This window comes from Bufo gargarizans, chromosome 2 (assembly GCF_014858855.1).
Source record: "Bufo gargarizans isolate SCDJY-AF-19 chromosome 2, ASM1485885v1, whole genome shotgun sequence".
Lineage (NCBI taxonomy): Eukaryota > Metazoa > Chordata > Amphibia > Anura > Bufonidae > Bufo > Bufo gargarizans.
The window spans coordinates 112,987,842-113,007,998 of NC_058081.1; the positions used below are offsets into that span (position 1 = coordinate 112,987,842).

General features: G+C 43.0%; 1 protein-coding gene across 1 annotated transcript in view; it reads right to left on the bottom strand.

Moving 5' to 3' along the window:
- Positions 1-4,631: 4,631 nt before the first annotated feature.
- The window catches only part of LOC122929567 (protein kinase C delta type-like), a 67,104-nt gene continuing 51,578 nt past the window's right edge, over positions 4,632-20,157 (bottom strand). Inside the window, exons 3-11 of the mRNA XM_044283190.1 lie at positions 12,872-13,160; positions 11,558-11,649; positions 10,510-10,708; positions 9,328-9,456; positions 8,580-8,705; positions 7,280-7,408; positions 6,526-6,655; positions 5,813-6,029; positions 4,632-5,288 (exon numbers count right to left, since the gene is read on the bottom strand). Of these exons, the coding sequence (XP_044139125.1) occupies positions 5,944-6,029; positions 6,526-6,655; positions 7,280-7,408; positions 8,580-8,705; positions 9,328-9,456; positions 10,510-10,708; positions 11,558-11,649; positions 12,872-12,979 (999 nt within the window). The 5' untranslated portion in view covers positions 12,980-13,160 and the 3' untranslated portion in view covers positions 4,632-5,288; positions 5,813-5,943. The remainder of the gene's footprint in view (positions 5,289-5,812; positions 6,030-6,525; positions 6,656-7,279; positions 7,409-8,579; positions 8,706-9,327; positions 9,457-10,509; positions 10,709-11,557; positions 11,650-12,871; positions 13,161-20,157) is intronic.

A 20,157-nucleotide genomic window follows, 5' to 3' on the forward strand; every position in this document is an offset into this window, starting at 1 on the left:
AAATATAAAAAGGACAATGATATCTAGCAATTTTAGGATTATTTATTTTAATATTATTCATGGAATATATCTGACTCCAATGTTGCTCAGTAAGACCTACCAAGAACAAGAATCAAAATGTTGGAAATGCCGAGAAGAGTCCGCTGACTATATCCATATGATATGGACCTGCCCCCCCCCCTTTAAATTATACAGCTGAGGCACTATAGTCGATACAGTACCTAAGAGATACAACATCTCAGTAGTGAGTGACACTTGGCTATTACAGATCATCATGTCATCTATGTAGTATTATATATAAAATATATAGGGTTTAGAGCCCACTTAACATTTGTTTATTTATAAGTATTTAATCAATTTAATATAGCATTACATCTACTTATTTTAATTTGACTAGTCTTAATCTTATTTTTAGATACTAATACTAATATCACTAATCACAGCACTCTTATGGTGCACAGATGACATGATGTACCGGCGTCTAGTTATAAGTGTTTGCGCAGCCGCTGTGTGCGCAGTATTCTCCTTGTTGAGAATCAAAGTCTTCGCGCATGCGCAGTTCAATTACAGTGCCGCTGTCCGTGCATTAATCTCCCGATTTAGAATTGAAGTCTGCGCATATGCGCAGTCCAATCAAACGAGGCTTTACGTTCTAAGTGTCGGCGCAGCTACTGGAAGGGCAAGACGTCACCGATGACGCTCTCAGTAAGCGACTTGGATGACGATGGCACGCAGGGATGATGATATAGGTAGATTGCGCAGACTGGTAGCTCACTTCGTCATGGGGGTGTGGTTACAGACACATGATGTAGCTCATGTCATTTTTTCTTTTTTCTTTCTTTATTAGTCTGGTAGTTGACCTCATCATGGGGGTGTGGTTACAGTCGCAGGCAGATGACAGGTACTCAGTCACTCATTGTACTGGGTGCAAAGTCTGTCAATCACATTACCCCCTATATAAACTTTCAGTCTGATAGGGTATTCATTGCTGCCCAAATCCCCTGAAGAAGCCAGTTATATAGTGAAACATGTTGGGGGGCAGATTTAGCTTTTAAATCAGCGATCTACTCCACTGTCAGTTAGTTAGCAGTAGTCTGGACGGCCTACTTATCAAAGCTAGAGTAGTTTAGCAGTGTGATACGGTATTCAAACCGTGAATGTTATGTACACAGTGTGCACCACCAAAGGGATAGACAGAGGTCAGCTAACATATGGTATTATCCATGTGCTGTATTAGAAGTGGGAAGAGTAAGTTCAGCTCCCACAACTTAGCCTAGATGAAGGTGTCACTGCAAGCGACATGAAGGCAGCAAACTGCCTATAAGTGACAGGGGGGAGAGATAGTGCACGTGCTCTCCCTCCTGACTCACTGAGCATCATTTGACCACGCAGTGGGGTGTTTACTGTATTTTTAATCTTTTTCTATTATTTGGTTCATTAAGTAAAATTAAATAAAGGTATAAAGCACGTATTTTAACCCAAATAATAATAAAAGTGAAGTATTAAATTTTCACCTGGGACAAGATACGTTCAACGCCTGCATAGGCATCTGTAAATAAATTATTTGATAAACCTTACCCAGGGTATGTGTCAAATATGAATAAATATGTCCCCCAAGAGGTCATAAAAAGATCATTGGGGAATAGTGAACGCTCTTTTATTTTGCACTTTTTCGAGTATTTTTTTCTCTTATTGATATTTTCTTTTATATTTATTTTAATTGTATTTCCTATGTTTTTTTTCATATATTTTTGCCACATAATATGACCCCAAGGAGGATTTTTTATTTTATTAGTATTTTATTTAATTTTTTTATTTTATTGTGTTTTTTATTTTTTATTTTTTTATATTTCTTAACTTTTTAAAAAAACACATTTTTTGCCACATAATTTGTCCCCAAAAGACCTTTGTCACTGAAAGACCTCCGGAAGACAATAAGACTTATTTTGCACTATTTCCACTATAACTGGGGAATCCAAAGGAGCTCCAGTTACACGGTAAACCAGTCTGCTAGGGGTGGGGGAGTGGGGTTTGTACAAGGCAGAGCTGATCAGGGACTACTGACCCTGCAGCTCTGCGCTCCTTTGCCCCCAAAATGTACAGGGATCATGTGATCACCGGATCCACACTGCAGAGTGCTCAATTAGGAGAAGGAAGAAGTGCTGATAAACCTCTTCTGCCTTCTCCTCGGCTCCCCCGCTGTCACTGACCGCCGGGACCCGACCTGCTCCTGCTAGGCTGCAAGAATAGGCTCTGTAATCCTGCACGGTGTGGTGCTCTGGGCAGGACAAGGGCCGCAAACCATGGCTCTAGGAGCCACATGCGAGCGGCAGATTGTGCACCCCTGTTCTAGCCGCTGGTGCCTATCTCTGTGCACAGCTACAAGCTCCTACCTGACAGAAAAATGCCAGCAGATAGTTACTACTAAATAACCAACAATTTAATAAAAAAATTGGATAAAGCAGTTGTTAGTGAAGACAGTAAAACCAACAGATTTCACTTCTACATGTACAGTAGAAGATATCAGGTATGGAGACATGTTAACATTTTATTCAGTAAAACCACGTAACATAAAGTGTGATCGCCCCATATGTTACATACAGCCTGTATGACCGAATGGAGAAGATGATGACAGAGATCTACATCAGAGGAGACGTCACCTGGAAGGCCCTGTATGCGAGAGGTACAGTCCTGATCAAAAGTTTAAGACTACTTGAAAAATCATATTTTACATTGTTAGATCTTAACAAGGTTCCAAGTAGAGCTTCAACATGCAACAAGAAGAAATGAGAGCGAGACAAAACATTTTTTGAGCATTCAATTAATTGAAAATAACGATTAAACTGAAACAGGCTGTTTTTCAGCTGATCCAAATTTTAGGACCACATGCCTTTAAAAGGCCAAATCTGTGCAAAGATGTGGATTCATTGTCATTTTCTGTCAGGTAGTCACACGTTGTGATGGCAAAGATAAAAAAAACTCTCCCTTTTTGAACGTGGTCGGGTTGTTGAACTGCATAAGCAGGGTCTCTCACAGCGCGCCATCGCTGCTGAGGTGGGACGCTGTAAGACAGTCTTTTGGAATTTCTTAAATGATCCCGAGGGTTATCAAACAAAAAAGTCAAGTGGAAAACCCCAAAAAATTTCAGCAGCACTGAGCCGGAGGATCCAATTGGCTGTCCGTCAAGACACTGGACGATTCTCGTCCCAAATTAAGGCCCTTTCTGGTGCTGACTGCAGCCCCATAACCATCAGACGGCATCTGAGACTGAAGGGCTTCAAAAACAAAAAACGTCTTCAAAGACCTCGTCTCCTTGAACGCCACAGAACTGCTCGTTTGGACTTTGCAAGAGAGCACCAAAATTGGGACATTCAAAGGTGGAGGAAAGTTTTATTCTCTGATGAGACAATGTTTTACCTTGATGGTCCTGATGGTTTCCAACGTTACTGGCACGACAAGCAGATCCCACCTGAGATGTTTTCTACGCTCCACAGTGGAGAGAGCACCATAATGGTCTGGGGTGCTTTTTCCTTCAGTGGAACAATGGAGCTTCAGGAAGTGCAGGGGTGTCAAACGGCAGCTGGCTATGTCCAGATGTTGGAGAGAGCATTCCTCATGACTGAGGGCCCTCGTCTGTGTGGTAACGACTGGGTTTTTCAACAAGACAACGCTACAGTACACAATGCCCTTAGGACAAGGGACTTCTTCCAGGAGAATAACATCACTCTTTTGGCCCATCCTGCGTGTTCCCCTGATCTAAATCCAAATGAGAACCTTTTGGGGATGGATGGCAAGGGAAGTTTACAAAAATGGACAACAGTTCCAGACAGTAGATGGCCTTCGTGCGGCCGTCTTCACCACTTGGAGAAATGTTCCCACTCACCTGATGGAAACGCTTGCATCAAGCATGCCGAAACGAATTTTGGAAGTGATAAACAATAACGGTGGAGCTACTCATTACTGAGTTCATGTTTGGAAGTTGGATTTCTGTTTTAGGGGGGTTTAGTTTTTTTGGGGAGGTGTGATCCTAAACTTTCGATCAGCTGAAAAACAGCCTGTTGTTATTCGTTGTTTTCATTAAATTGAATGCTCAAAAAATGTTTTGTCTCACTCCCATTTCTTCTTGTTGCATGTTGAAGCTCTACTTGGAACCTTGTTAAGATCCAGCCATGCTAAATATGATTTTTTGCCATTTTTCAAGTGGTCTTAAACGTTTGATCAGGACTGTATGTGCTGCTGTATAGCAAGTACAGGAAAATGTCTTTAGTGCTAGACTGTGTGGGGAGGGGGGTGGAGAGAGTCGACTTAGAGAATTGGGCCGTATGCATTTGGGCTTGGGCCCGGGATCTTTTGAGACCCTAACAACGCTAGTGTGTTCTAGATAGCGGCTCTGATATTTACTCTCCATGTTTGGAAGGCAGGAATAATTGATGAAGATCTTCTCTTCCACTTTGTTCTTGTGTCTCCATTATGAAGAGATAGATAATTCTGTATGGATGTTATTCTTCTTCAACATGAATTCTTATGTTCTCTTTTTACTTACACAAAGTAAGACCAGTGAAATACAGCCCTGAGCAGCACATGACTCGTCAGTGGAAATAAAACCAGGCACACAACAACATGGGGGGGAATAGAGAATTTTATTTCATTTATAATGTTATTAATGATGGGACAGATGATTTGGTGTAAACTCCAAATCAAAGTCAAGGATATGTTAGATCCATTGACTTTTATTGATTCAGGGGAAGGCGAAAAAAAACCCTGTAGGGGGAAAAATTCCTTCCCGACTCCGCTTAGGGCAGTCAGACTATTTCCCTGGATCAGATATTATTAATCCAGAGGAAGGCGAAAAAACCTCACTGAGCCTCAGCCATCAGCTTCACATGAGGAAAAATTCCTTCCCGACTCCACGCATGGCAGTCAGATTAGTCCCTGAATCAATTACTAAATAATCTGTCCACAAAAGGTTGTCCGAATTGTACTTTTGATTAGGGGAATGGGGGAAGGGCAACTGTGTTGATCCACAGGAAGGTGAGAAAAAACCCCTTTATGACATTTGCCAATCTGTCCTGATCTAAGGGGGAAAACACTCCTTCCTGACTGCAAATATGGCAGTGGGAATATAGTCCCTGGATCAAATGCCCGTATACATACCCACAGTCATCCAGCGTTGATCTGTGAGCTCCAGGACCAGTGTCCTCTCTCATCAAGTGTATTTCAGATGTTATTTCTCTTCAGCCCAGTGCCAATCGCAGGTCCTGTTGTCATAGTTCTTCATGGTCTTCACACTGTAGGATATATGACAGGATGAATCAATACAAATACCACAAGATGTGGTATAATATATAAAGACTGAGCGCTACATGTGAAGATGAGGGATTTTACACAATCATTTAAAGCATCATGCAGACTACCATATTTTTGGTCTACATTCGATCTGCATTATTTCAGACTGCATGTCGACCCATTCATTTCTATGGGGCCTTAAATACGAGTCTGTCATCAGTTTGCTGTCCATATCAGTGCGGCTGTATTTCCTTTCACCAAAAAATAAATAAATAAATGTCCTATTCTTGTCTTATTTTGCAATAATAGGCATTTTTAAAGTAAGGCGGGACGTGCAGAACAGGAAAATGCAGGACACATACATCCGATATCCATGTTTCGCGCATCCATGGTTTGTGGACCACAAAACACATACAGTTGTGTGCGTGAGGCCTAATAGTCATAAAATTGAAGCTTTATATTTGGAGCACCTTAAATCTTGACTCATACAACTACATAGGAACACCACTTATTTCCAGCTATATACCTGGGTCCGTTCTTCTGTCCCTCCATCGATCTTCTGCAGGAGCTCAGGAGGACATCTTGCTCTGATGATATTAGAGCTGGTGGAGGGTTTACCGGGTGACAAATGAAAACCCTCTGAAAATGGCCTGATGTTTAGATGGTAAAGGTCCCTTCTTGGCCGCTGCTGCCTCTATTGTGCCCGGGTTGAATTGCCTGGCACGGCGTTGAGGTGTAGATGGCTATAAGCAGAAAAATAGATGAAAGTGAGGATATCATCATCACAAGCTGTCACAGATGCAGATTATGGCATATAATATGATCACCTTATAATAAGATATAGTGTTTCTAGAGGAGTATAAAGCATCTTAAATGCCATATTAGGGTAGTAGCCTACACTCCTTACAGAGGTCTGCCTCCGACCAGCTCCATTCAACAAGTATTTGTTATAATTACAATCATGTCTTCTTCAAAGGCATGGACTAGTGAAATCAGAATTAATAGAATAAGTACTTGGAGGTGTCAGATCTGCCTGAGCAACTTTCCCTTCTGGTCCCTCTCTATGGCATATATAAACCCTACTATGAAATATGCACAGAAGATATCACCTTGAGACTAAGAACCCCTTTAAAAGCTGCATAAAGAATATTTGAAAATCATGGAGGAACCCCTGACATTGAGAATCATATATAGTATATAAAGTGTATCTAGACCAGGGTAGAGCTTCTCTTCATTTACTTATTACAGGGATGTGTGGTGGAGTCATCCGAAGGGATTCCACTGAGACCCAGTCAATATGCTGGAAGAAATGATGGCCTTGGATGTTCCCGTGGACTCCTAAGCGCTTGGCAGGATCTCTCTGGAGGAGCTGAAAATGAAGAATGTAATTAAAACTTAGTGACTGTAAAGACATTTAAGCACAAGGACCAATCAGACTCCACATCTTACATTTTCAGTGGCTAGCTGGGAAACAATATCCACAATCAAAGGGGTGGACTAAGTGTGTAGACAAGTCCTCAGTACATTAACTACCAGATTATAACTTTAAAGGGAAACTCTTATTCCAATTATCCATTAGGCCCGATGTCACCACTGGAGAACGACTATAATGTTTGCCTCCATGCTGGTAAAAAAGGTAGCTTATGCTGCTCCTATGTAACCTGGCTCCAGGGCAGTCCTTGGGACTTTTTGGAGACATTGCTCTATTGCTGAGACTGTGCTGGAGAAGTTGTGGCTCCAGGGGTGACTACTCAGCATCCTCTCTGGTGGAGACCAGTATTGTCACCTTGTATACTACAGAAGTGCTGGTTGTGTATTGCTATCCTGCTAGCAGCACCTCTGAGGGGCGACCCCTCCTGAACACTACAGTGGTGAGTATTAGTGAAGGAGATCATGGTGCACTATGGGGCATTGTAGGGGGAGATGTCTCCTATCACAGGTTGTCATGTAACATTGTATACAGTACAGTAGTGTTATGTAGGAACATACTGACCTTTTTAATGATGTCTTTAGCGCCGGAGCGTGCAGGATGGTAAGTGCACTGACTTGTGATCATTTCATTCAAGATGACACCAAATGAATACCAGTCCACTCCGACGCCATACTCCTCCTTAGCCAGCATCTGCCAGAAAGGAGAGAAGAGTGACTACACGGCTTATACTATAAACCTGCACTGTAGGTGCTCAGACTGTGGCCATTGCTGGCATAGCGTAGTATTGAGTCACACAAGGTGTTTAGCTGAATGAGGACAAGATGTTCTGCCTCCATCCAGCTGCAGATAAACTGTAACCACAAAGTCATCTGCTGCTGTAGGGACAGACGTTGCCTTGTAGCCCTTATGTTTCTGATAAATGGCTTTCATATGAAGGTGACAGAGGGAACCTCACTCCTACAGGCTCAGTGTGACCAAATGCTACATGGTGGTTCATTCATTGGAACAGGTGCATTCTACTGCCAAGTTACCTCAAGTATTACACTTTGTACACTCTGTAGAAGGATGGATGAAAAATAACTATTTGCAGTACAGAAGTATTCTATTAATAGTACAAGAGACTGCAGGAGTAACGCAGGGGATACTAAGACTGGTGCAGAAAGCGCCAGTCTTGATATATCTCCCCCTGTGTTCGTAAAAAGGCAAGGAAGAAAAATACAGAAACCATCATTTCCAAAGTTGGTCTGGTCCAGAATGGGTTAAGAGGAGGCATTCATCAATACATAATTATGAAAAAATAAATGATTAATAAGAAGAAGAATTATCATCATTCAAGGGATTTCTAGGTTCAGACTATTCATTATCTTTCTTCAGAATAGGCCATCCGTATCAGATCAGTTGGGGTCTGACTCTCGACATCCCCACCAATCAGCTGTATGAAGGGCCGGGCACTACCTGCAGGTTATTGCAGCCTTGTCCCGTTCAAGTCAAATGCCATATTAGGGTAGTAGCCTACACTCCTTACAGAGGTCTGCCAACGACCAGCTCCATTCAACAAGTATTTGTTATAATTACAATCATGTCTTCTTCAAAGGCATCAACTAGTGAAATCAGAATTAATAGAATAAGTACTTGGAGGTGTCAGATCTGCCTGAGCAACTTTCCCTTCTGGTCCCTCCCTATGGCATATATAAACCCCACTATGAAATATGCACAGAAGATATCACCTTGAGACTGAGAACCCCTTTAAAAGCTGCATAAAGAATATTTGAAAATCATGGAGGAACCCCTGACATTGAGAATCATATATAGTATATAAAGTGTATCTAGACCAGGGTAGAGCTTCTCTTCATTTACTTACTACAGGGATGTGTGGTGGAGTCATCCGAAGGGCTTTCACTGAGACCCAGTCAACATGCTGGAAGAAATGATGGCCTCGGATGTTCCCGTGGACTCCTAAGCACTTGGCAGGATCTCTCTGGAGGAGCTGAAAATGAGGAATGTAATTCTAACTTAGTGACTGTAAAGACATTTAAGCACAAGGACCAATCAGACTCCACATCTTACATTTTCAGAGGCTAGCTGGGAAACAATATCCACAATCAAAGGGGTGGACTAAGTGTGTAGACAAGTCCTCAGTACATTAACTACCAGATTATAACTTTAAAAGGAAACTCTTATTCCAATTATCCATTAGGCCCGATGTCACCACTGGAGAACGACTATAATGTTTGCCTCCATGCTGATAAAAAAGGTAGCTTATGCTGCTCCTATGTAACCTGGCTCCAGGGCAGTCCTTGGGACTTTTGAGAGACATTGCTCTATTGCTGAGACTGTGCTGGAGAAGTTGTGGCTCCAGCATCCTACTCAGCATCCTCTCTGGTGGAGACCAGTATTGTCACCTTGTATACTACAGAAGTGCTGGTTGTGTATTGCTATCCTGCTAGCAGCACCTCTGAGGGGCGACCCCTCCTGAACACTACAGTGGTGAGTATTAGTGAAGGAGATCATGGTGCACTATGGGGCATTGTAGGGGGAGATGTCTCCTATCACAGGTTGTCATGTAACATTGTATACAATACAGTAGTGTCATGTAGGAACATACTGACCTTTTTAATAATGTCTTTAGCGCCGGAGCGTGCAGGATGGTAAGTGCGCTGACTGGTGATCATTTCTTTTAAGATGACACCAAATGAATACCAGTCCACTCCGACGCCATACTCCTCCTTAGCCAGCATCTGCCAGAAAGGAGAGAAGAGTGACTACATGGCTTATACTATAAACCCGCACTGTAGGTGCTCAGGCTGTGGCCATTGCTGGCATAGCGTAGTATTGGGTCACACAAGGTGTTTAGCTGAATGAGGACAAGATGTTCTGCCTCCATCCAGCTGCAGATAAACTGTAACCACAAAGTCATCTGCTGCTGTAGGGACAGACGTTGCCTTGTAGCCCTTATGTTTCTGATAAATGGCTTTCATATGAAGGTGACAGAGGGAACCTCACTCCTACAGGCTTAGTGTGACCAAATGCTACATGGTGGTTCATTCATTGGAACAGGTGCATTCTACTGCCAAGTTACCTCAAGTATTACACTTTGTACACTCTGTAGAAGGCTGGATGAAAAATAACTATTTGCAGTACAGAAGTATTCCATTAATAGTACAAGAGACTGCAGGACTCAGAGTAACGCAGGGGATACTAAGACTGGGGCAGAAAGCGCCAGTCTTGATATATCTTCCCCTGTGTTCGTAAAAAGGCAAGGAAGAAAAATACAGAAACCATCATTTCCAAAGTTGGTCTGGTCCAGAATGGGTTAAGAGGAGGCATTCATCAATACATAATTATGAGAAAATAAATGATTAATAAGAAGAAGAATTCTCATCATTCAAGGGATTTCTAGGTTCAGAGTATTAATTATCTTTCTTCAGAATAGGCCATCAGTATCAGATCAGTTGGGGTCTGACTCTCGGCATCCCCACCAATCAGCTGTATGAAGGGCCTGGGCACTACCTGCAGGTTATTGCAGCCTTGTCCCGTTCAAGTCAATGAGAAAAAGCTGCAGTAGCTGACATCAGGTAGATGGTGTGCAGTAATCAATGAGGAGGCTGTAGAGCTCACGTCATCAATGTGGACCCTTCAAACAGGTAATAGGTGGGGGGTGCCAGGAGTCAAACGTCCACCAGTTTCATGTTGATGGCCGATCCTGAGGTTATGCGACCAATATTCCAAACCTGGAAAACCCCTTTAATACAAATGGAATGGTGGAAATGAGGAAACTCCCTTTTTCTCACCTCAGGAGCCACATAGCCCTTTGTCCCAGCATATTCGGTGGCTGTGCGGTCTCCAAGCATGTTAAGTGCGAGACCGAAATCCGTGATCTTAATATGGCCCGTCTCAGCCACCAGGATGTTCTCGGGCTTGAGGTCTCTGTGGACGATTCCCTTTGAATGGAGAAATTGGATGCCACACACGAGCTCAGCGGCATAGAATCTGTCAGAAAAGTAAGTAAATGAATATAATGCAAGGATAACACAGAAGACTGTTAGACATTCTTACCAGTCACTGGAATAAGAGTCAACATATATATATATCATCACTGTCATCTGAGGAGGCAATTTCTTATTGCCAGGGCTGCATGGTGTCTTAACATCCCTCACACCATTAGGCCTCTTGCACACAAACGTATACTTTTTCTGTTTACGTTCCGTTTTTTGCATTCCGTATACGGAACCATTCATTTCATTGGATCCGCAAAAAAAACGGAAGGAACTCCGTATGCCTTCAGTTTCCATATTTCCATTTCATTCAACGATAGAACATGTCCTATTATTGTCCGCATAACGGACAAGGATAGTACTGTTCTATCAGGGGCCAGCTGTTCCATTCCGCAAAAAACGGAATGCATACGGACGTCATCCGTATTTTTTGCAGATCCATTTTTGTGGACCATAAAATACTGAAAAAGCCATACGGTCGTGTGCAAGACGCCTTAAGCAGCTCTGCTATTGGAGGAAACCAGTTCTAGTCACATTCTTAGACAGGTTGCTTGTGACCATTGACCATTCCTGGAGAACCCCTTTAAAACCTGGGAATGTGACTAAGGCTTCTTCACATCACACAGGGGAGATCTGTTCTCCTGTATGTCTTTTAATATCAGATGGGGGATCGCAGCCCAAGGAAGAGGGGAAACATTCCCTAACATTTCCTGAGGAACATTTCTTTAATCCTTCTTCGGTAGAGAAGAAACCGGGAGCAGATCTCATCAGTGTGATTTACATGAGGCAGGACGCTGTATCTAATATTTCATGGCATCTTCTGAGGTTTTGTATTCAGCCTTACCTTGCACTGGGGATGTCAAGCTGCCCCTTTATCCTCAGCAATTGATCAAAGTCCCCGCAGCTCATGTATTCCAGCCCAAGTAGAACAAGCATCTGTGACATAGAAGACGCCATTACTGAACCATCAGATCACATTTACTGTACAGAATATAGTAGTGGCTTCTGTCATTTTTGAAGGGATATTCCAGTTTCATTAAAGGGGTTGTCTGGGTTCAGAGCTGAACCCGGACATATCCCCATTTTCACCCCGGCAGCCCCCCTGACAGGAGCATCGGAGAAGTTCATGCTAAATCGCGCAGGGCAAAGGCATTTTTTGGAGATCCGGTGACGTATCGGGGCTCTCCATGGGGCTGCCAGGAAGCCCGGTGATGTCATCGGCACTGTTGGGAGGGATTTAGCGCTGCACTAGCCAGTAAAACAGCTAGGGCAGCTCTAAAGCCCGCCCATCAGAGCCGGTGACGTCACCGAACAAACTGACGGGCGGAAGTTTCCGCCTGGCAGTGTGTTATTGTAAATAAAAGATCGCTTGCCCTGTGCAATTTAGCGCAGGGCAAGGGAGCACATCGGAGCATGAGATGCTCCGATGCTAGCCTTAGGGGGCTGCCGGGGTGAAAATAAGGGTATGTCCGGGTTTAGCTCTGAACCTGGACAACCCCTTTAAGTAACGAGTTTTTCTTTGTATATAGTGAAACATTGTACAGTTTTACAATCTTTCTGTATCAGGTTGTCAGTTATTATGATTTCTGCTTGCAGTTATCAAAAGAAACCTTCATTGCTTTCCTGTAGCTGCTATAACTCTGTCCTGGTCCTGTGATGGAGACACGGTGCTCAGCACTTTACTAGACACAGATCTTTTCTAGATACAGAACTGTATGATCCGAGTGTCCATTTAATGATCCCAGTGTCCATTTAACCATGACATGGAGAGGAGAAACAATGAAAGATCTTATCAAATAACTGCAAGTAAAAGATCCTCACAAACTGTGAGGACTTGATGAAAAAAGAAAAGTACTGTATTTTTGGATTCCAAGGGAACATTTTTTCATTAGGCCCCATTCTCACAACCATTTTCTTTTTTCCAGATCCCAAACTGCGGATTTGCTAAACACGGACACAGGTCCTTCCACGTGCTTCTGAATCAGTGCAGCCGTGCCCCAAAAGATAGGAAACGTCCCCTCTTTAGCCACATCTTGTGGATCGTGGACCCTTTGAAGTCAATGGGTACGCTCCATAAAGTAGGGAGCACACAGCCGTATAGGTTTTAATGGAGTTTTAAATAAGGAATTGGTCAAAAGTGAGGTTGTCAGTAGTGTACCTTGGTCTGAAATGCAAAGGCCGCGTGGACAAGGAAGGGGCTCCCAGATGCCAGCTGTAACACTCGGTGCTCCACCAACACATCCGCCTCATCACAGTCGGCAAGCATGTCTCTTGCTGATGATCTTCACAGCATACTTCTGATGGTTAGAAGTATCCTCAGCCAAGACGACCTTCCATTAATATTCCATAACTTCCCTGCCCGAGCACACGATGGAATATTAATGTCTCCCTGATGTTCTCGGAGATTGTGCTTCTAGAGCAGGTTGGCCGAACACCACTGTCCTCGACTGGGGGGAAATAATAGAAAAACATGAGAAGACAATTAAAGGCATATTCTCATCTGAGGCATTAGTACCACATTGATTGTCTTGGCCTTTTCTGTTACTCTCATAGACCATTGTTGACAACAGTAATGAATCTGCATTGCCAAACACAGAGCTTGGCTATCTCCAGCAGTCCCATAGACTTGAAATGGCGACAGGTGGGGGACTATATTATTATTTTTCAATAGCATCCATCACCCTTAGATAAATACAGACTCAGCAGACTCCAAAATAAATGCAGAAAACAGACCCCTAAATGAATTTACATTTATCATGTAGAGAAAGTTAATACAAGGCACTTACTAATGTATTGTGATTGTCCATATTGCCTTCTTTTGCTGGCTTGATTCATTTTTCCATCACATTATACAATGCTCATATCCAGGGATTACGACCACCCTACAATCCAGCAGTGGTGGTCGTGCTTGCACACTAATGGAAAAAGTCCTGGCCTATGCACACTCCTACAGTCCTAGCCACCAGAAAGGCCGTCACCCTTTCCTATAGTGTACAAGCATGGCCACCTCTGATGGATTGCAGGGTGGTCATAACCCCTGGATACAAGCAGTTTACATTACGACTTTCATTATAAAAACAGAAACATTTCTTTGCATCAACATTTTCTGGCACCCACAACTTTATAATACTTCAAAGCTGCATGAGGGCTTGTTTTTTTGCTGATTTATTTGTAGCTTTTTGGTCACTCTTTATTCAATTGTGTAGGGGTGAACAAGAAGACCCAAAATGGCAAATTGGGTATTTTTATTTTTTCTTATTACAACATTCACCTTGTTTGATATTTTAATACTTCAGACATTTTGTGAAGCAGCAATGCCTGTTATGTTTATTTCTTTATTTTTAAATATAAAATTGAGAATGGGGGGGAATAACAATATGTACTATTAGTACATATTGTCATTACATTTTGGGAGTAATTGGTCAAGCGTTGTACGCTTGGCCCTAAAGATTATTGTTTTTTTAAATTGGGGGGACTTAAATTTTTTTAATTTTCGTGTTTTAAACTTTTTTTACACTGTGATTTTTAGCACCCCTGGGGGCATTGGACATGTGATCTTCTGATCCCTTGTCCCATATACTGTAATAAAACATTATTTTTATTTTTTTATATATAAAATTAAGGAGGGCTTTTATATTTTAAATTTTTGCGTTTTTTTTATGTTTTTTACACTGTGGTTTTTATTTCCCCTAAGGGACTTTGATCCTTCGTCCCATAGACTGTAATAGAACACTATTGCAGTCTACAGGATTTTCAGAGTCTGCCATTTAGGCCCTGTCTTGAGCATGCAGCGAGCCTCCTTGGCAGCCAATGTAGAGGATGGAAGTGGTACTGGCCCTGATGAGGTGTTCTGTGTCACCAGTGCCGGACTGGGGTGCCTAGGGCCAACCAGTAAAATGTATTTTGGGGTCCCACAGTACGGCTACATTCAAATATTACCTGCTCACACAGCAGCAAGATGCTACCAGATGATTGCATATGGAGGTCCCTGCAGCAGCTTTGAGAAGGTAGGTCCTGGGGAGAAGAGGACACTGGTAGCTTTCCCCTATACCTAGAAGTCATCTCAACTCTGATCGTGTCTATAATAATAAACTTCGGGAGTTTCTTTAATAATCTATCAGGTTTTTTATATGAACATAGGCTGGTTGAGGTGCCGTACATTGAATATATGTAAGTAGTGCAGTAAGTCTACTGTGTTATGTGCCACTTGTGCAGGGGGTGGGAGACTAGGGGCCCGCCTTGCTCAGGATCTGTGATACACATAGATACATACATCACATAAACCACATACAGTACATACAGTATACATGAATTAGTGAGTGCTGTTACTGAACATATTCAGGTGAAACTCGAAAAATTAGAATATTGTGCAAAAGTCCATTTATTTCAGTAATGCAAATTAAAAGGAATTGCAGTAATGCAGCTTAAAATTAGAATTTTTTGAAAAGGTTCAATATTCTAGGCTCAAAGTGTCACACTCTAGTCAACAAATTAATCCATACCCCCTGAGCAAAGGGTACCTCAAAACTGTGACTTTGGGGTTTCATAAGCTGTAAGCCATAATCATCCAAATTATAACAAATAAAGGCTTGAATTATCTCGCTTTGCATGTAATGAGTCTATCTCATATGTTAGTTTCACCTTTTAAGTTGCTTTACTGAAATAAATGAACTTTGCACGATATTCAAATTTTTCGAGTTTCACCTGTAAAAAGTATCACAATGTGGTGAATCCATGTATGATCACTATCTGGTGCTGAAGTAGAACACCCTGTGATGTCATCATGTAGAATCTCCAGGCCTGGTGAAGCTACCATACTCTTTATGATGTCATAATCAATATCTGGTCTGGCCACACTTATTGTGATGTCATGATGTGTAGAATCTGGATGAGGTTAACCTCTTGTGATGTCATAATGTAGAATGGGGGTAATTCCGGCTCACTTCCTGGCACCTGTGTCAGTCTTAGTCTGGCTCAAAATGTGCCCACGCAAGCGACGCCGAGTAGAGATAGAAGAAATGGAGGCTATTTTGGTGAAGCATTGGAAAATAGAAGAGGTCGTCCCTCGCAAGCGACGAAGATTAGAGATGGATGTAGTAGAAGATATGGAGGTCGGGGAAAGGCAGTACCCAGATGATATTGAAATGGAAGATGTAGAACAAAAATACCAATTTGACAAGGACGGGGACTGCATAATGACAGATGTGAGCTCCCCCCAAACAGTAAAACCCCAAATAAGGTGCAGGAATTTCTTATTGTGATTTATTGTTAAATCCTGGAATGCTTGTACTTACATTGTTTTCTTCTATAGGATCTAGCTGCAAAGAACATGTGATTCCTTCCTGGTAGAAAACATATTTAAATGCATAGGAAGAAAAACATCTGATAGACCTCATCTACACAGCCAGAATTTACAGAAAAGTAAAAGTTAAATTTAAAAAAATATTTATATCATTCAATAAATATTTCTTCTTTAGTTCATTAATGGAATGGCATTTTCACTGTTTGGTGGCTTAATTCATGGCCATTTCTTATTAGGGGCATAACTACTGTGTTGGAGCACAAACTAGGCATGTCTATTGTGAAGGGGGTACTAAGGGAGAATAACTACGGTGTGAGAGCACAAGGAGTGCTAGGCCGGATTTGGGGAGTTTAAATAGTCATTGGGCAGAGGTATCTTGAGGCATGGCTTTGCCTCCTTAGGGCCCTTGCAGACGAGCATTGGTCACGCTCCAAGTCTGCAGCGCAGCTCCCAGCCTGAACTGTCAGTGCTGCCGCTGACGGGAGTCACACAGCATTATATTGATTTATGATGCTATGTAACCCTTACAGTTCTGGAATGTATTGCATATAACTGACAGCATTATGCCAGTGTTATCCAATACATTCCAGGAGTGTAGTGGCGTCGCTAGAGGGGGGCGAGGGGGGGCAATTGCCCCCCCTATGTTGTCCCTTGCCCCCCCGGGTGCCCCCCCGCTGATTCCCCAGAGTGAATACTAATGAGCGCTTCCATTATAGAAGCGCTCATTAGTACCGAAGGACCAGGAAGTGGTGAACGCTCTGTACTCACCACTTCCTGGTCCTCGGCTGTCGGCTGTGCAGGGCTGCGCACAGCGTAAGGTCGCTCTGTGACCTCACGCTGTGCGCGCCAGTTTAGAGCACAGTCGACTGAGGAGAAAATGGCAGGCGGCATCCGTCCAGGAGCAGGAGAGGTAAGTGTTTTTATTTTTTATTTTATAAAAAATGTGGCTGCTGGGGGCATTATGGGGGCTAATAGGAGGCATATGAGGGCTAATTGGAGCCATATGGGGCATTTGGAGGCATATTTGGGGGCTAATTGGAGGCATATGGGGGCTAATAGGAGGCATATGGGGGCATTTGGAGGCATATGGGGGCTAATTGGAGGCATATTTGGGGGCTAATTGGAGGCATATGGGGGCATTTGGAGGCATATGGGGGCTAATTGGAGGCATATTTGGGGCTAATTGGAGGCATATTTGGGGCTAATTGGAGGCATATTTGGGGCTAATTGGAGGCATATTTGGGGGCTAATTGGAGGCATATTTGGGGCTAATTGGAGGCATATTTGGGGGCTAATTGGAGGCATATTTGGGGCTAATCGGAGGCATATTTGGGGCTAATCGGAGGCATATGGGGCTAATAGGAGGCATATGGGGCTAATAGGAGGCATATGGGGCTGATAGGAGGCATATGGGGCTGATAGGAGGCATATGGGGGCTAATAGGAGGCATATGGGGGCATATGGGGGCTAATAGGAGGCATATGGGGGCTAATTGGAGGCATATGGGGGCTAATTGGAGGCATATGGGGGCTAATTGGAGGCATATGGGGGCATATGGGGCTAATAGGAGGCATATGGGGGCTAATTGGAGGCATATGGGGGCTAATTGGAGGCATATGGGGGCTAATTGGAGGCAAATGGGGGCATATGGGGCTAATAGGGGGCATATGGGGGCTAATAGGAGGCATATGGGGGCTAATAGGAGGCATATGGGGCTAATAAGAGGCATAATGGGGCTAATAAGAGGCATAATGGGGGCTAATGAGGCATAAGGGCTGATATGGGGGCTAATGAGGCATAAGGGCTGATATGGGGGCTAATGAGGCATAAGGGCTGATATGGGGGCTGATATGAGAGGCATAATGAGGGCTAATATGGGGGCTGATATGAGAGGCATAATGAGGGCTAATGAGAGGCATAATGTGTCATCCACAGATGCCCCCATAACAGTGTGTCTTCCACAGATCCACCATAACAGTGCGCCTGTGCACTGACGAGAGACAGAAAGAAGGGGAAAGAATCCGTGGAAGCAAGCAGGGGACAGCACAGCAGACGACTGAGTAGCTTCTTTTGTAAGTAAATTGCTTTATTATAACTGTATCCCTGCATACCGCAATTCTCTCGTATTTTGTAATCTTATTGATATATACTTATTTTGTTTGTGCCCCCCCATTTTTGACTGTGGTATCTTTGTGCCCCCCCTATATATTGTTCCTAGAGTCGCCACTGCAGGAGTGTAAGGGTTACATAGCATCATAAATCAATATAATGCTATGTGACCCCATCAGTGCTGGGAGTTCAGGCCGGGAGCTGCGCTGCGCATTCGCAGCGTAACCAACGCTCGCCTGCAAGGGCCCTTAGGCTTTTTGACGGGGATATGCTTTTAAACATGGAGTGGAATGATTCTCTGCCCTAATTCTGTTGAGGAGGATGTGGAGGAAGTGGATAAACGCCTGGTGTGGGAACCAGTGTCAATAGCATCTGGCCTCCTTTCTGTGGTGCAGGGTCATCACTTTCATGCAAAACATTGACCCATGAAAGACATACTATCCTAGCCGTAACAGTCGGTCCACATGTCTGTGGTGGAGTGGACCTTTCTGGCCACATGAAAATACCAGGCAGGGGTGTCTTGTTTAGCAAAAATAATGGTAGCTAGGTAACTTCCATCAAAGTGGTTGTTCTCCCTTGGTATGCTTTTTTGCAGACTGCTCAGCAAGGTCGGACCCATGTTGGTGAGTATTCTTAGCAAAAAAAGCCAGTGGAGATAATATATCCAAAATAATGTCAAATTTATTGTATATTAAAATATGTAGAAAAAGGCAAGATGGAAAAAAGTATACATAGAAGCGAAGGGCAAAATATACAGCTGGACTGTCATGTATCCCCACAAGACTGATAAGCACTTAATGGGTACCAGGTCAGATACTGTAATCACAGGCACCCAAAGTCTGTATCACTGATGGTAAATAACACCCCAATGGGGGACTATACAGCGTGATACAACAATATATGGGAATTCCCCGGATGTCCGTGAGATACACAGTCTGCGTCCTAAGTGGTCATAGACAGCATGTATATAACAGGCTTAATAAAGTATATCCGCAGCCTAGTCTATAACACAACACATATATATACAGCCTAAAGGATAACATAGGCCTTATATAGATATGATATATAGTAGGATGTGTAGTGGCGTCTAACTACACCTAACACAGGACGTACCTGAAGACATGACAATAACCCAAGAGGATAAGTGACCCTAAGCGCAGGACCTTGACGCGCGTTTCACCTCAGCGGCTTCGTCAGGAGGTATCAGAATATGAGATAGCAGGGTATATATACTAGAGACACAAGTGGGAGGACTTACCTGGGTTGCGGACACCTGTGATCAAACCCAGCGGGCACGGAAACACCATGATACACGGGGCCATCTCCCAGCGCGTGTCCGCCAGAGCACTGCGCATGTGCAGCGCGTGATGATGTATCTGAGCACGTTGAGATGGTGCCGTGCAGCGCATGAGTAGGACCGCGACCCAGTGGAACGCAGGTGACCCGCAAGCTCCATCAGTAAATTGGATCCTATTGAAAAAGCGGCTGTAACTACATCTCAGGGATAGCTAGTACAGTTTAAGAATAATCCGGAATCCCTATATATAACAATCATCCATATTAGGCCTACAGTAACCACGTGTTCATAGGTGCTGTTACTTACATGTTTAAATATGACAACATTCCTCTATTTACACTATACACTAATGAGCAAGACATCCAGCAAATTAATACACCAGATTAGACTATACCACCATTCAACATGATTAAGTTATACCATTAATTACTAAGGATGATATATCACATGATCAAAATTAAATGAATATTACAATAATAAGTATGAAAAAACACATAAAAACCCATAAAAATCCATAAAAATAGTGATTAACACAATAATTCATATAGCTATATCTAATTCATAATATACAATAATTCATAATGTGCTGGGTCACATTGATCCAAAGTGAACTAAAACTGCATACAGTGTGAATAAGGTACTGATACTGAAATTAGAACTCAGCACATAGTAATGTATCGTGCATACCATTACATTGATAAAATATCAGTGCCAAAAGTTACTGGACACACTACTA